Below are 20,905 nucleotides of genomic sequence, written 5' to 3'. Positions count from 1 at the left end.
TCCTTCAACAAGTATACCCTGCAGGAAAAGTCACTAATGAGTACGTATAGTCCCTCTCCAGTTCAAGTTATGACTTGTGCGAATGATTTAACTTTGTTAAAAGAAAGAGAACTTGGAAGGTAACTGAAAAAGTCGCTGTGGTGGCGTAGCGGCCATGGCGTGGCTAAAACGAAAGACACCGAAAATATTCGCTAGAATGTGAGAGGTTATTTGTGATAAATTTGGAAGAAAATAAAGCACCAGCATCAGAAAGATCCAGAAAACTTCTAACATTTCAAAAGAAAGTACAAGAAAATCGGTAAGAAAACGATAGTAGGGAACGAAGAAATCCCAATACAGCAGATCAAAAGCTGCATCTAAAGAACGTTGCACAGCTTACTATAGTAACATCTACCAAGTGGTTAAAATAAAGAAAATTCAAATTTGGCTCCATGAAAGCCGGATGATTCTAATCTATAAGCGCAAAAACAATAATACGCGCTCTTTTAGACCAGTTAGAGCAAAATCGGCGATATGGCCACGTACTTATTAATCTTTCTCCGGTGACCGCTTTTCACCGGCTAACGAATGTGAAACATCATCAATCGGTGCAGGCCGCACCTGCATGTATCAGAACATTCTCTATACTTCTGGCCGATTCCACCTTTTCTGTTTTTTTGCCGTACCTTTTGTAATGAGACTGCATGTGTGACACGGATAGTGTTTTGCATACGAGGATTCGTGCGCGAACCAGCGCTTCCGCTGGAAATTTCCATGTGTCAAGTACAAATATCCGTTGCGTCTGACCCGCAGATCCGAGTTCAACGAGCGACGAATGTGCTCGCACTTATTATTGTTCTGACTGTTACCTTTTTAATGGGTCCCGGTGGGCTCAATAAACAGTTGATTCCGTTACTTATTGTGCACTACTGTGGTTCTTCACCGTCACTGCAACATGTCAGTTTACAGAAAAGCAATGTAACCCATAAAATTAGAGCTGGTAAAGTGGGTGAATAAAATGATATGTTTTAGGGTCTATAGAATGAATTCACTCCAGGCTTACATTTAGAGGATGATATCTTGAAGCGTATGGAAATTTCATTGAGTGAAAATAAATGAATAACGAACGAGAGGATTATGGTGTCAGTGTTATCACCGTATATAAATCGCTTGGGGAGACGAGAAATGAGGAAAACTATTTGAAATTCAGCGATAATTGATGCTACTATACCCTCTCCCTTTGTTGCTGTTGACAATTTGCGTTAAGAGAATAGGAGCACCACTCAAAAATGGTACGTGAAGTTTTTATTTGTCTTACAACCGTAACGGGCAGCTGATGGAAGAGAGTACCCATGGGCTGATGCAAGCGTGTGACATTCCAACAGGCAATGCAGGGGATTCACGGCTACTTGCAAATGCATTCGGTAATGAAGTGACATATCTAGGCTTTAACTTTAGCGCGGGGAAATTGGAAATTATTATGCTTATTGAAGAGACATATAGTAACGTGATATCAGTTCAACAGCAAGTCATGCCCATAGTTAGGCAATATAAGCACCTGCCGGGATATACAAAACAGGAAAAGGACATGCACGCACATCCACCAAGAAAATTTAAGGATGCCGAGGATTGTAGCTATAATGAAACAGCATTTCGGTGCAACAATAAATATTAAGTGGTGCGAAATAATTAGGCAAATGGTAGGGATGCCTAACGTTCGCAAATGTCATTCTGTGCAAAAAATCAGAGATAACAATAACAGTAAATGGGGAAGAGAAATGCGGCCATAATGAAACACACAGCGATATCGGGATACAATAGGTACAAGGTGCTCCGGGTTATGTGGAAAGGTGTAACGGCTCCGGGACTTAGATTTGGGAATGCGGTCGTTTGCTTGAAATCAGGGATACAATCAGGACTTGATGGCACCCCAAGGTCAGTGGGACGCCTCGCATTGGGCGCTCACGGGAAAACACAAATGAAGCTGCGCAGGGTGATATGGGTTGGACAAGTTTTGAAATAAGGAAAGCTCACAGTAAAATGAATTATGAAGAACGACTGAGGCAAACGGGCTGGTAGAGCGTTCAGGCATTTGTACAGGAATAATATTGATTCACTGTGGATTGAAAGAACTAGGAAGCTTACCAGCAAGTATGCGGCCTGTATGGGGAGCAATACAGCAGCAAAGAACGTCAAGTGAAAAGTCAGAGAGGCTGAGATAATCTCATGAGTGGCGGCAATGGAAAGAAGCCTACGATGAGTAACTACTTAACAGGAAAAAGGAAATCAGGGCCGGTATTTTGTAGCGATGCCTTTTCCGATGCTATGCTTTTTCAGGCTTTTCGCGCTTCGCCAGTGGTCAGAGCGACGGTCTGCCCACATTATCAAGGGGATCAGGCGGCCGTGTGTGGTGGATGATAAGAATAGCATAGAATAAGGCATAAGGCAGCGCTACAAAATAGCAGCCCAGGGGCGCTATAACGTAAAACTATTCCAAACTTTTCTATTCCAGTTCTGCAATCAGCCCTCCGCGATTGGTCAAATACTTTTTTGGACCACCCCCACTCGACCGGTCTGTCACGTGACGTCACAGAAACCGCGATAGCTCCCCATCTTATATGACGTGTGCGCACTGATTATGCATGATTTGACCGAACAAAAGCAAACTAGTTATTTCTGATTCGACGCCTTTTCGCCATTAGCCCTCGGCTATTGGTCAAAACATTTCGGGCTACACCCACTTCACCTGCCTATCATGCGACGTCACAAAATCGCAAAAACTCACCGCGTCAAAGTGATGTGTACGCGTTAAAGATGCATTATTATACCGAACAAAATTGAATTTTCTTCTGAATAGCCGCAGGCTGTCCCGTTCCGAAAGGAATAAATGGTGGCTGCCACCGATCGACGTACTGGCTACTCGCACCTGCCGGAGAGCATGGGTTTAATTGCGTACAATAAAACTTTTTGCGTGGCCGGCTAACGTTTTCGAGCACTTTCGGCACGTTTACGACCTCGTTCTACCAACTCTTCTTTATTGATGATCCGTTTTAGCGTCATTTTTAAGCTTCCGCAGCATGCCGCCGCTATTTTCGACCAGCCACCGCAATCTACGTGAGGAAAAGCGGGCCAATCGCAGACGCCGGCACCACCCCCATCATCCGGTTATCGATATTCAGTGCACTGGCTCGGCGCCATCGAATTCCTCTCCACTTTAGCGTGCTCTTCACGACTTGGGAGCCAATTAGATAAGACAAGTAGATCAGTGTAGGCAATGGTGTTTGTTTTTTTCAAGCAAACAAAAGTATAGTCTCCTGTGAACGAGGATAGCATTTGATCGGTCTCTTCACACAACGCTGCGGGTGAACGCCCGATGCTTGAGTCGGCGGATACGCAAGGTTGGCATCAAGAGATGGGGATAAAAACATATAGGATTCGTTTTACGCTATAGGGCCCCAGGAAAGAAACAATTTATGATAACTCAAAGGGAAGCTCACTACTTTTCGAAGCGAGATCACTATGCCTTAGAACACGCACTTATAAAGCGAGATAAAGCTAGGGAAACGATGGAGCATGTTTTATTCGATTGTGAAGATATCTTCCCAGTGGTCGATTTAGGAATCACTGGCCTCCTTGAAGTCCTTGGGTTCAGTGAGAGCAGGGAGAAAGTAAACATGTCTGCAATAGAGAATCGTAAGAAGCGATTGGAAGATTGGGGGAAGAAAAGTATGGAAAATACAAATAACGGAGGCGTACAAAAACAATGTTCTTAACAGGGGCTCAGAAACTTTGGTTATGGGAATATTTCTTCGGGCTTATTTTTTTTTAACATACGTATGACATTAGGAAATAAAATAACAACCGCTTGGTGGAGCAACCCACCACTCCGTTCCAAAGGGGACGCTCATAACATCCATCCATACATCCATCCATCCTTTCATCAGGGCACACGCAAGAGGCCGTGTTTCTGCCAGAAAGGCCATCTTCGTGCATAGCGTTCGGGCTGTGAGCATTTCCCGGTAAACATTACGGTTAGATACGCTTCAGTTGCTCGGAAGTGTGAGAAGCAGACTGGGATCTTTGAATGCTATCGCGTTCCCCTCTTAAAGGCGAACCTTAAGCTTCCTCCAATTTTTATTTACTTCAGCAATGTAAAAATGCTTCTGCTTCGTCACCAAGGCCTAACTGCAATCTTTCGGTAACTTATCTATGCGTACCATATTGAAATAGAAGAAATCTGTGGCTGCAAAGATTGCGCTCATTCTAAATGTCTACCTGGTCCTAGTTCTTACCAGGGAGTACAGCTTGTAGATTGACATTTAACGCTGCGAACCACACCCATGCTAATGGGTTTGGAAGCGTGCCCACGCTCCCTTGAACGTGGCCAAGTGAAACGGCTAGTAACTGACCACCTCTGTCGTGCAGTTGACAACGTAAGAACTGCGTCTTACGAAATAACAGCTGAACTGCTAAAAATAATCAGTAATAGGGCGCAGGGGCCTTGAAATAGCGCCAAGGTTTTTCAAGTGGTGCCGGCAGATGTCGTTTTACAGTGAATACACATAAAGAAAGCGACATGTGTGTCTTCTCATCCTATACATTCGTTATACTATATGTAAGGTGCACTGAGAGACAAAGTGCTCCACATTCGAAGATAGAGAGCAAGGGAGTCAGACCTCGTTTAGACGACATACAACAATAAAGCACCGAAAGTGGTAATGTCCCGAATGAAGTCTGGAAACACGACCGAAAATGAGATAACCCAACTTTATTGAGCGTTATTTTGAGCGCACTAAGCTTTTTTACCTTATCTCCTCCGGAATAATTTTTTTCAAGTAAAGGCACGTTGCGGCTGCTGGGTTTTGCGTTACATGTGACAAATGTTTAGAAATCTCACAGAATAATAACAGTGATAAAGTGCTTTTGCCAAGAAACGCTTCCAAATCCACGCTTTGACATGAAGTTATGCAGTGTACGGTTGGTGAATTTCTTAAACACGAGTTCTTGACATTTTATCACGAAGTACTGGCACTCGTTTCATCATTCTGCCCAACAAGGGAATCTGCTCTCTCAACGACTGCACACCATCGCATGAAGTTGTACGCTCTAAGCGCCAGCTCTGTGAAGAAGATCTGTCGTGCGTTTCCCCCAACATAGCATGCACAATTTAATATGTATGCCCTTAATCTACAGTGGCTGTCTCGCTCAAATCCACCTTCGGCGAGAGCAGCTGTGGACGGTCGCCTGGCTATGCTCCCATAGCCTCGACTTTTCCCCGCCAAATTATATGTGCCAGAAAGTAACAGGCGCGCATTGCACAAAAACAGTAGAGATATGCTGAAGATACCATCATCATCTTCGATATGACACCTTCATCTTGAAACCCTGTCTCTGTCCATTACCCCAACCCTGTGCAGAGTAGCAGGTCATTCGTATCGCTCAGGCCGACTTCACCTTTCTCCTACCAAATTTTCTCTCTTCCTCTTCATTGTATGCTCAAGTATTGACTACTGTGCAGCAGGAATGTGGAAAAGGTAGAGGCTAATCGCAAAACTGCCTGCAATAGGGGGCTTGCGTTTGACATCTTGTCTTTAATGAAAAAGAAATAACGTGCTTTGTGGACAATTTTAATCGATGCATCGCGTTCAGCAGTCACACTTGGTTATGCACTGGCACATGCGCAAATTTTATTGTAATATCTTCGCAGAAAAATAGGCTGATACCCAAAACAGCGGCTGAGCAGTGCGTTGCACTCTATCGTGGACACTCTGTTGTACCGGAGGGTGAATTGAGTGCTGTTGAGTCTGGAAGTAGCACCTCATTGCTCTCGCGCTATTCCTTGCAGTGTCCACTGCCTTCTATCATGGTCTGTCTCTTCTGCAGGTCCTTAGAGTTGAACATTTCCAGACTTCTAATGAAGCGTTCCATGCAATGCGTCCACAGTTGAAAATAAATGTTCTTGTTGAATACGTCAGTGTTGACAGATTGCCATTGTAACACCACGCAGGGCTGGAATGACGTCAGCTTCCATGGATCAAACCAAATTCCAACGCCCAACCTCGACGTTCTTGCTTCAGAGGGCATTATTCTTGACAACTATTACACCATGCAACTGTGCACACCTTCAAGGTCTGCGCTGCTTTCTGGATTGTACCCAATCAGGACTGGTGAGGACCCATGATTGTTCAATTCAACTCGCATTTCCGGGAACTCACTGCTAGTAGCTGTGCAGTTTTTGTAGATGAAGGTTAACGGTGGCTGTGTTTGGTAGCGGTAGAGCAGTAGACACATAACAGCGTATTTGATATCTTATACTAAGGTCATTTATTGACCCTATAGTGAGAGTACCAAAGAGTTCGATTACGGCAACGCAAAAAACATGTAACGAAAGCCTCTATCACGAAACATCACAGTGTCATGGGAGAAAAATATTGCCGTACTGCTTTGCTCTCATGGATCACGACACAGTCTCCCCATTTATCCCATAATGCACTGATAGACGTTGAGCACAAGCAGACGGGTTCTAAACCATGAGTTTATTTATATAGCCTTTTAAATTGGGCGTTCCATAACATCAACTGGGTCTGATTCATTGGCGGTGGTTCAACGCTATTCCTGCGATGAGAACAGCTGGCGTGCCTCTTATTTGGCACTTAAGTGAAACCTTCTTTTTATCAGCCCAGCTAACAAAAGAAATGGAAATGCCTACATTGCACCTGTACAAAAACAGGCAGTGAATAAGCCATATCGCGACCGCTGTTCGATAGGTTTTAGCAAGCTCACAGACATGACAGAAGCAAAAAGGCATGATTAGGAACAATATAGTACGTTCAAATAAAGCAAGAAAGGAATACCACCCACTCTTCGCGCATAGCGTGAGTGATGATGGAGCTCGGGGATTAACTACAGCTCTGCACGTATGCGACACCGTGCGTCTTCTCTTGCTTCTAGCTGAAACCTGCATGGAGGATCTCTGGGCACGCGAAGACTTGTCGGGCCCGCTCACGCAATGCTACCCAACCAAGCTTGACATTGCGGTCAAACTTAATTGCATTGTAAGGTCAACAGCACCACGAGGCCGTAATGCACTAGAGCCGTGGTACCTGAAACGTGACGCTTGTCTGCGAAGGACGTCGAGGCTTCGGAAATGAGGAAGCACATAGTTTGCACGGAGTGCTTCAGTGTAAGCGTTGTATCTGCGATTGCGGCAGTTTTTCGTTGTTATAGCCTGTTGTGAGAAGTGTAACTCATTCTAAATACGCTGTCCGCAGGTTTACAGACGCTGAGTCCCAGGATTCAAGGGCCAAGTTTAGAACGCCACGTGGACCATATTTTGCCAGTGTTACAGAAAATTTGCTCCGACTTCTTTTTTTTCCTTTTTGACAATACACCACGATGTCTAAATCTATCGTGTTACTTCGCTGTATTTTCTTATGGTACAAAACTGGAGACAATTCACATCAAACGAGCTTGCTATTCTTTGCTTAAAAATAAAAGAAATATGTGTTGCCATCTGAATTATAAATTATGGCTGCAGCTGCGTTCAACAAAAAAAAGAAAGAAATGTTTTGCATTAGTTCGAACGTTAACCATTATTGTATGTATAAAACAGGCCTTTTCTTCACGAGATTATTTTTATTTCTCGCAGGAATGCAATCGGGCATCATCGGAAACTCGGAGCCGTGGGGACTTCCACTCAATTTGAAGCTTATCCCTGAACATTTCAAAGACTTGGGCTACACAGTGCATATGATCGGTAAAGTAAGATCATTAAGCAAATTGATCTGAGTAGCGTAATTGACGGTAAGAAGAACATAGTGGCGCATGTTTCTTTTTTGTCTGTTTATGCGCTAAATATTGTGAATACCATAGTAAACGCGTATTATCTGAGGGACTGGTGGGGATACATTTTCCGCAAATAATGAAAGAACGCAAAGCAAACTGCGTTACGCAAGCATTTTGGGTGCGCTGAAGGCGTAATACGATGATCGCTGAACTAGGCTAGGCTTAAGCTTTCAAACACATTGATTCTCATTTTTTAGCTGACGTCGAATAGCACACCAATCAGCTAAAGTTGAGGAGCTTTGTTGTGGTCTCGTTGAACAACCTGGTTACAATACACACACGAACTTCTGTGACATATATATATGTAACATATATATAACATAACATAATATATATATATATATATATATGTAAAATTTTCCGGAGTCCTCCACTACGGCGTGCCTCATATTCAGAAAGTGGTTTTGGCACCTAAAACCCCATATATATATATATATATATATATATATATATATGTAATTTATAGCTTAACATCCCAAGAGGCCATTTCTGAAGCACCATACACCACGGCGGCTTAGTGAATGCAGCGTTCATCTGCTGAACATATGGCTGAGAGTACGGTCCTAGGCTGCTGCTACTGCTTTCCGATGGATGTGGAATGCACAAAAGCTCGTGTATCGTGCTTCTGGGGCATGTTAGAGAAATGCAGATAGCCAAATAATTCAGAGTTCTGCACTAGGCATCTCTGATAGTAAGTGCGTAAGTAAGTAACTGAATCACTTAATCAACCGAACAAGTTCCCACGCAATATGAAAAATCACAAGAATTACATAGCAGGGGGGATACAAGCACCGATCATCTCAAGAAGCAATTTAGGTTTCGCACACGTATATCGACGGTAAGCTCACGTTCTTTTCTTACACATTATTTTTGTGACTGACAAGTGCGCCCTCGCGCCAACATCCCCAATCCTCTGCGGAAGTTTCACAAACGTCTCCGGCGTCTGTCTTTGCAGTATTGTCATGCATTTGGCACGCACTCCCTTCTTTAAATTTTGCGTCTAGCTCCACCTCTTACAGTGTTCAATTAGCGGGCAATTTAAGACACTCCATTTGTTGAAACCAGTTGAGCATGTTCAACCATGGGACAAACACAAAAGCCGTGAAATAACTTTGGCTTTCGTGAAAGTTACATTTCCGGGAAAATAAAAACACAAGCAGAAAATGAAATAACCAAGGCCGGTCAGGTCTATTGCATAAATCAAATCTGTTCTTATTAAGTCCTCTGTGGTAGTGCAGGTTGCATTATAAGGCAGGTGTGCCCTCCACGACCATTGTAAAGGAGACGCGCTTAGTAAACACAGCAGTGTACTTTGAAAATTAAGGCGACACACAGACGCAAGTCGCCCTTTGAGAGTCATTTCTTGTCGTTCGCAGATCCTCTATGAGGCATATGTACAATATTATTCTCCAGCAACCCCACCTAAAAGTGTCAGAAAAGAATGGTCTCTTTTTTGTTTCACTGCGCACCACTGGTTAAAAATGAAAAAAGAATATGATAACAGGTCCGGAATAACATAGCGAATTTATTCCATTTGCTGTGGCTCGAGCCACGCACGTTGTCAACGGCATCAACGAGCTGTGAACGGTGGATGGTAAGAAAAAAATAGGAGTGTAAGAAATTGTTGCGTTGTACCAGGCCAGTTGTATGCCCTAAATGCAGCCACTGTTCTACCGATGGTTTCCCGTGAAGGAGTCTAAGGCAAATCAAACAACTCGGCTATGCCAGTTTATTTGCGTTCTACGAATGTACATTGAACAACACTGAAATCGCTGCTGACGTCATTGCCACAAGAGGCAGGGGCCGAATGCGCAAAGCTTTTCGTTCATAAGCGCTCTTTACGATTGGCCGGCTGCTTTTCCTAATAGAGAGTTTTAGAATAGTTTAGGCCCAAAGTTCGGAGCCCCAAGGGAAAGTTTGCGACCCCCAAGAGGTTTGCGGATGGTAGCGTTGGGGCATGCAGGAGTGAAGAAGTTTTAGAATAGGGCTTTGCGTTTGCTAGGCGCTACTAATTCTTTGCTACTAATAAAATAGCCTCTAAATTGTAACTAAACGCGAAAACATGAAAGTCAAAATCGCTCTTATCGTAAAATGGTATATTTTATTTCATTATTTCTAATAGCTTTTCTTTGACGCCGTAGTGGCGCTGTCAGCACAACATGCTATCCGCAAACACAAAGCCCTCTTCTAAAATTCTTCACTCCTGCGTGCCCCAACGCTAACACCCGCAAAGCTCTTTTGGGGCCCCTATTCTAAAGCCCTCTAGTGAAATAGCGTGCCCGACGCGAAACCCAAACGTAGTTTGGGTCTGGCGCATGCACAGCGGCTTCGACGCTATTTCTTTGGGGCTCCAAACGTTTCGATTTACCGAGTTTACCTCACATGCTCTGGCGATGTCCCGCGTTACACAGCGATAAAAACAACACTTCTTCACGTTGGGATGCGGTCCTACACAGCCCCAACCTCGAAGAACAGTTATGGGCTGTCCAACGGGCCCGCGACGCGGCGGAGAGACTCGGCCTCTCTGTCCCGACGTGGGAGTGGCCCGCTGCGCGCTAGTGCGCGCCCTAAAGGACCCTAATAAAGTTTTTCATCCATCCATCCATCCAAACGTTTCGGGCCCCTATTCTAAGTTCTCAAATATGTCCAACGTCGTGATCGGTTGGCAACTGCTCTTACTAACAGTTCTAGCGCAAGAGTTTTTCTGTGTAAATAGGGGCCCAAATTATTGGATGGCCAGTAGTCCCTTACATCCCTATAAAATATGGGACGCCGAACACACTTTAATCTCTGGATTTAACCTGTGAACCTTTAGCTGAGAAATTCTCTGTATACTTGCTAGGCAGGGTGTTTCTGAGAAGTCTATCAGCAATTTTTGATGATCGCATGTGGCAGATAACACAATTATACTTCTTCAGCTGGATTACTCAAAGGGGCAGACAAATCAAGATACATGATTGATCAACTACTTGCAATTTACTCAGTGAGCTTTTAAATAATTACCTTACGGCCCATTTCGCGCTTTACAAATAATAACAGGTGAGACCACAAGGCATATCTACTCGAATATAATTATGTGGGCGAAACCATTTTTGAGATATGCGCCATCACATTTGAGGTAAATATGCTGTCATTCCACTTATTTTTTTAATAACGTTTTCTGCATTGAAGCACAAAAGATTACTGGACCGCCAATGTATTTCTTCGCAAAGTTTGGCAATTATTATATCGAAACCCATGCCATTCAGAGAATTCGTTCCAAGTGGATCCATCGCCTTGCGAACCCCACTCCCCCTCCCGGCCACAAATTGCAAAAAGAAATATGTGCATGAAGTGATCGTTAAATAACTTCATTAGTGAATTTTAGTAATTACTCAATTGTGCATTTTGATTTCTCGTGAAAATAATCTCTGCCTCTTTGAGTAATCCTGCCCAAAGACTAGAATTGTGCTACTTGCCGCAGCTGAGCTTCAAAAATTCCTAAATATCTTCGCAGAAACACATTATGTAGGCTCATTTCACAAGTGGATGAGTTCAATATAAGATAACGCGATGCTTCCGGTTGTGTTTGTTGTTGCTGTTGTTTCGCTAAAGACTAGGTTACACACCTATTGTGCGTAACTGCCCAGCCTTCTCAACGCAATCTCATTTAGTTCCTTTTTTTTTCCAGTGGCACGTTGGTTTCTTTAAAACCGACTATACGCCTTTGAGACGTGGATTTGACAGTTTCTACGGTTATTACACCGGTAAAGCGGACTACTACGACCATACGTCTGGCCTCGTGAGTATAGACGATACCGTACTTCCCAAAACGCAAAAGCATAAAAAACTTTCTTCCAAAGCTCAGGCGCAGAGATGCTACTCCTATCAGGCAATTTCTGCAGTAAGTGCACCCTACGTCTCCAAGGCAAGAACTAATTCGCGCCAGTAAAGCATAAAATATTATTTTATACGTCTGAAAACAAAAACAAGAGCTGGAGAAGCCAGCAAAATCTTATGAAATAAAAGGTAGAAGGGCGTAGCCTGTTACAACGCAGCGCCGGAAGCCGATTCTCGTAACTTCACGCATGGCCATGGAGAGGGTCGTAAAAGTGACTGCATGTTATTTGCAATGCAAATGAAGAGGTACGGTTGCGGTCACAACTTCATCGTTTGCGTCGCTGAACATCAGAATGCTACTTGCTTGCCAGCTCTTTCTTTCTTTCTTTCTTTCTTTCTTTCTTTCTTTCTTTCTTTCTTTCTTTCTTTCTTTCTTTCTTTCTTTCTTTCTTTCTTTCTTTCTTTCTTTCTTTCTTTCTTTCTTTTTTGGTGCGTGCTTTTGCCATAAGTATGCATACTGACCAAATGCGACGAAACCTAAAATACCATAAGAGGATTTTTTTTCCATGAAGAAATACTTTTTTTGGTGGTCTCCGGCACATGCGAGCAAACGCTGCATCAGAGTTCAATGCAGAAGCAGCCATTAACATAAACAACGAGTACATGGCGTATTGCACTTTGTATTGCAGGACCACGTCGGTCTCGACCTGAGGGACAACGAGGCACCGGACTGGGGAGAAAACGGGACTTACATTACTCACTTGTTCACTGAGAAGTTTATTTCACTAATTGAGAAACACGACAAATCTAAGGTAAGCATGTCAATCATGGGTACAGGCCTGCTTATGGTATACTGATTATGCAATGCGTAAGTTCGCTGACTTGCTGACAGTTGGGTTATTCGATTTAGTTGGTGGTACCGATAACTGCTTTACTGCTGTTATGCATTCATTCCATTTCTTGTTGCCTTTTGGCACATTGAACACTATCGTTTTAAACAGCCCTGTATTGCGCTGCCCGCACACATTCGTAATTTTCTATAGTTATTATGTGAAAATAATGAAATTATTGATACTTGCTTAAAATTATTTTTGAATCAGTCCATCATGGCAGACCCTTCTGTCATCCTATGAACCATGCAATCCGTTCAACTAATCTCCGATCATTCAGCCAGCGTAAATGAACGGACAAGGATGGGTCATTTCTTTCAGTCATTCATTCAGGCAACAAGGTTACCTGAGCCCATAGATATTCACAAAATCCGTCTTACGTAAGCTTCATCCGCCATTAGACATTGGCGAGAAGGCTGTCTCGTTATCTCGCCCTTTAGTAGCTAATAAGGTGGGTTCTCGACCGCCATCTTATGGAGAAACGCTAGGATAGTTTTGTGAAAGTGATCGCGTAAGTGCATGATTACTAATCGTATGATACCAGAGGGCCTCCTAATGAGGTTTAATAGCTTTTTGTGTGAGAGGTGAAATGAAAGTGGCCAGCCGATAGGCTATTACCTTCGTATTCGGAATGAGTGCGCAGAACACCGCTAATCTGCATTACACACTATTTCACTCCGCTCCTCTTGAAGCTTGAGAACAAAATAAGGGACTCAATTTGGGAATATGTAAATAAAAACAGCTGCCGGCTTAGATATATGTCTGTAGCGGGCAGTTGCCCCTACATCCTAAAGAGAAACACACGGGTGACGAGGTTCAAATGGAAGTGAAGAGGCCCAAGTATTCAACGCCCCTATCGACTCCTTTACCGAAAAGGCATGTTCCCAGTTTTGTTTACCTAACCCCCCGGACTTTGCGCGGCTGCTGAGACTGGATCAGTCGGTATGTCCCTAGACACACACGCATACGCGCACTTTCTTGATGTCCTTGACCGATGCAGCCTCTCCAGCCAGGGAGCCCCAACAAAAAGATGGCATAAACACTTACAGCGAAATTCTCATTTATTATAGAATTGGAAGGAAAACACTGCCAAAGGCGCATATGAAACTAAGTAAGCAAGAAAAGATAACATGGAGGCAACTCCAAGCGGGGGTGATCTGCAACCCCTACATTCTGAAGAGATGGCACAATAACACTGATATCATGAATTGCAAACACTGAGGTGCAAAGGCGGACATGATCCACATAATATGGACATGTCCTAGATACAATAAACCAGGTAGGGATAGACAATCCTGGGAGACTTTAATGACCAGCTCGAAGGAAGATAATCAAAGGGAAGTCATCCGCATGGCCCTGGACACCGCTGAGCTCCAAAGAGCATCAGCCAGCCGCAAAGGGAGGAGCAAGCCGAGGAGACAGGAAGACTCTTGACTCTTCGGGGCTCTTTTGCGGCTGCAAATAAACGTTATTTCTCTCTCTCTCTCTCTCTCTCTCTCTATCTATCTATCTATCTATCTATCTATCTATCTATCTATCTATCTATCTATCTATCTATCTATCTATCTATCTATCTATCTATCTATCTATCTATCTATCTATCTATCTATCTATCTATCTATCTATCTCTAGCTCGCTCGCTCGCTCTCTCTCTTGACACATAAAAACCCATACGTGCGTTTGTGAATAAGTGTATGGGCGCGTGCACGAGTGTGCGCGTGTGTGTGTGCTTTGTGCGTGCGTACGTGCGGACTGCGAGTGCCTGTGTTGTGCGTGCACAACACAGGCACTCGTTAAGAACGGCCACACAGGCACATTGTTAAGAACGGCCAGCTCAGGTGCAAGTTTTGCCAGCAAGGTGCGAGAGCGGCGTCGACTTTTCCTAGAAAGCCACCGCAGCCATCTAGCCACACGGCGTCACTAAGTCTACTGTGTGCGAAGGAAAATGCACCGCGTCCGCCACTCGGCGACGCGGGATATCCGAGATGAGTTCGACAAACCAGGCTTTGTGACTAAACACGCCTCCGCCGACCCGGTCTGCCGTGAGCAAGGGAGGTCCCGAGGAAACGTCTTCGGAGGCCCCTTCCCACGCGCCTTTCAAGACGCAAGGCAACGGAGAACCGGCGGCCGCGCTGCGGGGATCAGCTGGGGGAATAAGATGCGCCTTTCCTGACCTAAGCGCCGAATTCTGCGAAGACCGTCTTGACCTCGGTTGGGGCCCTGAACCTGTCCGGAAGTGTGTGTGTGTGTGTAAGGGCCGATTTACGCTCGAGCCGCCCATCGCCACAAGCCGCACCACACGCTTGCCGTCGCGTGAAAAATTTCACGTATCCAGCACATGTGCACAAATTACCATTTACACTGTGTGCACAGTGCATACCTTACACACTGTAAACCGAAATTTGTGCACAGGTGTTTGATACGCGCAATTTTTCACGCGACCGCAAGCGTGCGGTGCGGCATGCGGCGATGGGCGGCTCGAGCGTAAATCGGCTCTAAGCCCTCCTGCAGAGAGGCGGCTCGTCTACTGGTCGAACGTTTCCCTTACCTAGGGATCGAGGGAGGATCGAGTGTTTATAAACCGCTGTTGTGCGGCTGCTCAGTGTACTTTCTCTCGCAGTCATGCCAGACTCATGAACTGCAACGTCCTTATGTAGATACTGTAAATAAACCCATATTCCTCGTTCTCGATGAGAAGCAGTCCTTCCCTTCAACAACGCCCTCAGCGTGGATAAGTTGGACGACGGCATGGGCCAGCTACCAATTCATGTCCGACTCCAATCTTGACAACTGGTTACGAGCGGTGGGATTGACCTCCCAATCCTCACAGCATGCGGACTGTGCCTGCATGTGCGTGTACAGACTACATCAGCGCGCATGCGTGTTTGTCTGTGCGTGCGCGTGGGGGGGGTGGGGGCAATGAGGCATGTACGTCTGGGCTGCGGGACGTGCGTGCTTCGGTCCCCGCCCCCGGTCACCCACCGGCTTTATAAACGGATACAAGTGGCTCCTCGGTTGGGCATCTGGCCTTCCAGATGCGCGTTGCTTAGAAAGCGCTGCACAAACCAGTATGCTTGCTGTGCGAGAAGTAAGACAAAGAAAGCACCACACAATCACACCACACCAAATCACCTTCACTCCTGTGACATCGATACGTCGACATCTCGCAATTTGCATCCGCATGAACGGCTGTTTGCATATCAACACGGCTTGTGTTGTTTAATACAACACGGCATATGAACACGGCTTGTGGCTTGTTTAATACAGCTTTTTCAGTCTCTACGTATATAGGTGACCACCTCTGCCATGGGTTACAGTGTTTTCGTTACAGCATTGAAGTACATTTAAAGACACCAACCTTTTGTTTCGCGTAACCTTTTAATGTTTAGTTAACGATTTAGGCTGTCAAAATTATTCTATTTAGCAAGAAAATGCTTGATCTACGACAAACACATGCATGCCAGAAACGACCTCGCCGAAAACGGTTGCACCCCGCACAATTCGACAGTGATTGGGACAGTTTGCCAATTTTTTTTTCGCACACTGCCAGCTATCCTTAAGGTGCAATCTGTGGGGATGCGCGACTCTCACGCGTCCCCTGATATGTAGCTTTCCCCGCATTTCTCGCGTCTCCTGTAATCCGTCTCCTGTGAATTTACTCGAATGTCTCCGCGTAGCTTAGTGCCGCCGGCGGTCGGTCGGGTTGCAGTGCGTTACGAGAGATGGCGCAAGTGTGGCGCTACTAGCGCCACCTAAAGGCGGGATTGGTCGGGGGCGACAGGGAGTAGGCTCTTCCTCTTTGGCTGGGGATCAGCAAGCGGCGTGGACGTTCCGCGCGTGCGCTGATCCAGGTTTCCGCGAGACCGTCTTGCGAGGCCTAGGCCGGAATGAACGAACACGATCGTTCGAACGCGCCACCGTTCGCGTGACCGTACGCGCGAACGACCAGGCGTTAGTGTCCAACATGGGGCGAACATATTCGCTCGCTATCCGGTCGCGGCGCGTCGGACTTCCTAGATTTGTAGGGTGTTCATCGGCATGTTCTATCGATAATTATTCGCTTGGCCATACATTGGTGTATAGAAGGTGCAATAAATGTCTTTATGATCATCTGCGTTACTGAATTGTCGTTCCTTTGTCTCAAGAGCACGGGTGATGCCAGCACAAATCACAGGCGATCAGAGGGGTGTACCGGAACATTGTGCCCGTTAATATGCCAGTGAATATGAAACAAAAAAGGGCAGCCCACTTCAGCAATTTTTCTTTGCTTTGAACCTATCTGCAGGAACAGCATCATTCGCCCACAGCGAATACTAGTATCAATGTTCTTTCGCGGCTTTTCCCTCAAATAACTGCACTCACACACTACGGGAAACAGGGTGTAAGAATTTTTTTTGAAGTTTGATTTACTCGAATGATTATTAATTAGAGATTTGAAAGGCACCAACACCGTGAAGAGATCAGAGGCCGCAAAGCGTGTTTCTTCTTGTGCGAAAAAATATACGTAACATTATTTGTTATTTTTTTTGCGACCTCAAACATATGTAATTAAAAAGTTAAATTGGCATTACTGTTCATGCAGGATTTGCGTAACGTAGCTCGGCACGGCCTAATGTCTCAGGGGAGATTAAAATGCGAAAGGTGGCACATGATTACTGAACTCGATCATATCTCCACGTCATGACATTTCCAATGAGCGAGTATTGGGCCACCATCGTAATGCTGACTCTTAAAACTTAGATGTGAGTTTCGCAATTACGCTATTTTATTATAAGTGTATTTTAAATAAGTGTCCTCCGCACTTCTTTCATTTCCTTCAAGATATTGGAAAGGTTTCTCTAAAGTGGCTGAGAACATGTCTGCTCCTTAGTTCCCGTGCTTTTATTGCCAAGACTGCGTGCTGGCACTCCGGAATAGCTATTGAATAAAAAGCCATGTCGAAGGCGTGACGTACCAACAACTACAGAAGGGTGTTAGGACAACATATTGCTGGAAGAGGGAAGCAGTTATCTAGCAGCATGGGGATGATGGGCGCCATTTTTTTGTGCATGTTTACGGTGGGTTCCCGTTAAGTGCTGTTTAAGGGTGCTTTTGCGAAATGAAACTGTGTAGTTTCTGTGACCGCCCACTGACCGACCTCTTCCTGAAGGAGCGGTGCGCGCCATCAAAATGATCTACTGCAGCTTGTCAGATGAAGAAATATTTATAGCAGTGTCATTTATTTTCACAGGTTATCAGATGTCGGTGGACAGGCAACTAAAGCATTGCCCCTTTGCAATGCAGTTTCCAAAGCCATAGCTATCGTACGTTCACCTTCTGTCAGAGAAACAAAAGCACTCTTCGCAAGACCGAATCTAACTCCAGGGTGCCCTATCGGCCTTCTGTTGTATCTGTACAGCGGGAGTCTTTCGACAATGCAGGCTACTTCTCGTCTTCGCCTTCCAAAGAATTCTTACGCCACAGTTTTGTGGGTGCGACATAAAGCAGGCTCATTGTTCAGGGAATTACATCTGTAGAAGCTGCTTTAGTTTTTTCAATCACTGTGCACAGCCTCCTCAACGGGTCACACCCTTTAAACAAAGTTAGCCTTACGTCATCTCTAGAGCGTTATAACTTTTTTTCCTAAAACTGCTGAGCACTGGAATAATCTTGGAGCCTTGATGCATGACTTATTTTTAACCACTTTGTTACCCAAAACCCTATTCATATTTCAGTGCGGATATGTTTTTTGTGAAGATTCTAGATTCGCACTGTGTTTTATTTAAATCTGTTCTGAGTACGGCTATGTCTGGCTTCGTAAAATGGCAGTATTTCTAAATATATAAATAAACATACTTAGCAAATACACCGAATGGCTTCGTCCGTTTGGACAAAGGCTCCAGCTAGGCTTAGCATATCGGTTCAAAAGCGAGAGATGCGTCATACTGTGAAAGCCTTAAATCGAATGGCGAGATATATAAAATATTCGCACGTCCCTTAGATTCTTTTGTGAAGAGTCTCTTCCATAGCTATATCATGTACCACAGCTACTTATATTACACCGGACAGGATAACATAAGCCTGCTCCTTAATTTGCAGTGAAAGTATTATTTGGTATATGTTGTAGCTTCAGTCATATGAGCGACGATGTTGCTTCACACCAGAAATCTCAAAAATAGATAGTGAGAGCAGAGCTCTTTAATTAAGCAATATGGTGTTTTCAAATGAAATGCTGATGATTGGAAGCAACCTGGTAGGTGTTCGCGATTCCTATAGGGCGACTTCTTTCTAAAGCAATAGGACCACTCAGTGTGGCGTTTCCCCAATACTTACTAACAACGTTCTGTCATTTGATTTCTTCCAGCCATTCTTTGGATACTTATGCCACATGGCCCCACACGTAGGCCGAAATCAGGATCCTTTTCAAGCGCCGGAAGAGAATGTGAGACAATTTTCTTACATAGGTGACAAAGACAGGAGCCGCTACGCAGGTAAGCGAGAAAGCAAAATAATACCCAAGAGGAAGCTTTAGCTCGGGTGCTCCTATCTAAATACATGTAATAGGAGAATTCCTTTTTCTCGGCAACCACAGCACCAAATTTGACGAGGTTTGTTGCATTTAAAAGAAAAGTTTAAAATTTAGTGACTGTTGGTTTCGAATTTTTCAGTTAGGTCGTGAATTTTTGTGAGAAATTGGCGAAAATCGAAAATTTTCAATAACGAAACTATCAAGTTTACAACTCTGTAACTCAATAACGAAAAACGATAATACAATTTTATGAATCGCACCCTATAGCACATCTAAAGCGGACAAAATTGATATGTTACACATCAATATAAAAAAATTTAGGAATATGAAAATTCACCTTTTGCAGAACCCTTGTAACCGACATAACAAATTCACGTAAGATCTAAAATGACATAATGAATTTGTTCGCTTTGACTGATCTAATGGAGCCCGTTTGCAGAACCGCGATATCTGTTCTAGATGCAGAGATATGAGTTTGTAAACTTCGTGCTCCTATTTTTTTTTTCAAACTTTCAAATTTTTTAAAATCTTTCAGAAAATTCAGGACCTAAATCGAAATTCCGCTTCCAACAATCACTATAATTTAACTGTCTCTCTCAAATGCAACAAACTTTATTAAAATCAATCCAGGGGTTGTCTCAGAAAAACGTTTTTGCTTTTGACATGCATTTGAATAGGCCGCATTGGCGTTGGGCCCGAGCTAAAGCTTCCTCTTAAGTTCAAGTAGCTTGTAGATATTATTGTTATAAGTCCCAGCAAGAAAGAAGCAAAGGAGGATTTGTAGCTTCAGAAATTTACCTGAACTCAGAACGTCAGCAGTTAAACGCTTAGAGAACAATCAAATTTAAGGAATGATACTGAAAGCCTTAAATCCATTGCAATACTGCCAATATGACGCTGTAACAGACGCTGGGAAACCCGTGGCAGTCCTTTGGTGTCGCAAGTGAACACGAAGTGTCTTTCGGGCGTCCTTCACTAACATTAGCTTTCCCTGTCCCTGTATCGCGGAGCTATTGCGAGACCTGCGACCTACCAAGCTCTAATTCTGTTTCGCTAATATTTACTAGATAGGTTGCGTGACTTGAGAATCTAATAGTCCTGAATCGTGTGTCTTCCATTACCGTATTATTTGGCGTCATGGCAATTTTCCTTGTCATAGATTCGTTTTCTTCTTTCACTTCTGCTGCGTTTCATTGTTGCCATAGATATCTTGAGTGCCTTTGATAAATACCTTTATGCAAAAGAAATTTCACAACTTCCATAGTAACGCTCTCAAGAGCATAACGAAGGAGGTCATTAGAAGTAAGACAAAGGGGTCAGCACTATAAACCAAACTGCAGTATCGAACAGTTTGTGCATGTTCATGCACATTGCCTTTTGGATTTTCCAGCCCATAAATAGCAAATACACATCATGCACAAGGCACCATTAGGTAAAACCATGGATACCGGCCGCATAAAAAACATTAGAAACTTAGAAGACAGAACCAGAGACGTTTAAGCTCCCACAAATGAGCCTTATTCACTACTGGGGCAGCAGAAGTTCACAGGTAATATAAATCTATAAAAAGGTGACGAAGACAGCGCGCATAAGCAATCCGTAGAAAGCCGTCATTTCAGTATGTATGACGAAACCAGGTGAAGGCGTGCCGTCGGATTGCGCTCAGTGCCCATGATGCATGCATCCCGCCAGTATAGGTATCATAATGACACGTGTACGTATTACTTCTCCCGAAGAACGTCTTTCACCGGCTAATGAATGTTCAAAGTTATTGATGGCACCCTGCCAATGGCATCACCATCGTCAACTGGAGCAGTACATGCGACATGAGCACACACTGCGTATACGCCGCCCATCCATAAAC

General features: G+C 44.3%; 1 protein-coding gene across 1 annotated transcript in view; it reads left to right on the top strand.

The window, feature by feature from the left end:
- The window catches only part of LOC135906974 (arylsulfatase B-like), a 34,325-nt gene that overhangs the window by 494 nt on the left and 12,926 nt on the right, over positions 1-20,905 (top strand). Inside the window, exons 2-6 of the mRNA XM_065438622.2 lie at positions 5,987-6,146; positions 7,628-7,740; positions 11,495-11,605; positions 12,333-12,455; positions 18,877-19,003. Coding sequence (XP_065294694.1) covers positions 5,987-6,146; positions 7,628-7,740; positions 11,495-11,605; positions 12,333-12,455; positions 18,877-19,003 — 634 coding nt within the window. The remainder of the gene's footprint in view (positions 1-5,986; positions 6,147-7,627; positions 7,741-11,494; positions 11,606-12,332; positions 12,456-18,876; positions 19,004-20,905) is intronic.

Source organism: Dermacentor albipictus, chromosome 1 (genome assembly GCF_038994185.2).
Source record: "Dermacentor albipictus isolate Rhodes 1998 colony chromosome 1, USDA_Dalb.pri_finalv2, whole genome shotgun sequence".
Taxonomy (NCBI): domain Eukaryota; kingdom Metazoa; phylum Arthropoda; class Arachnida; order Ixodida; family Ixodidae; genus Dermacentor; species Dermacentor albipictus.
This window is presented reverse-complemented; position numbering and strand designations above follow the sequence as displayed.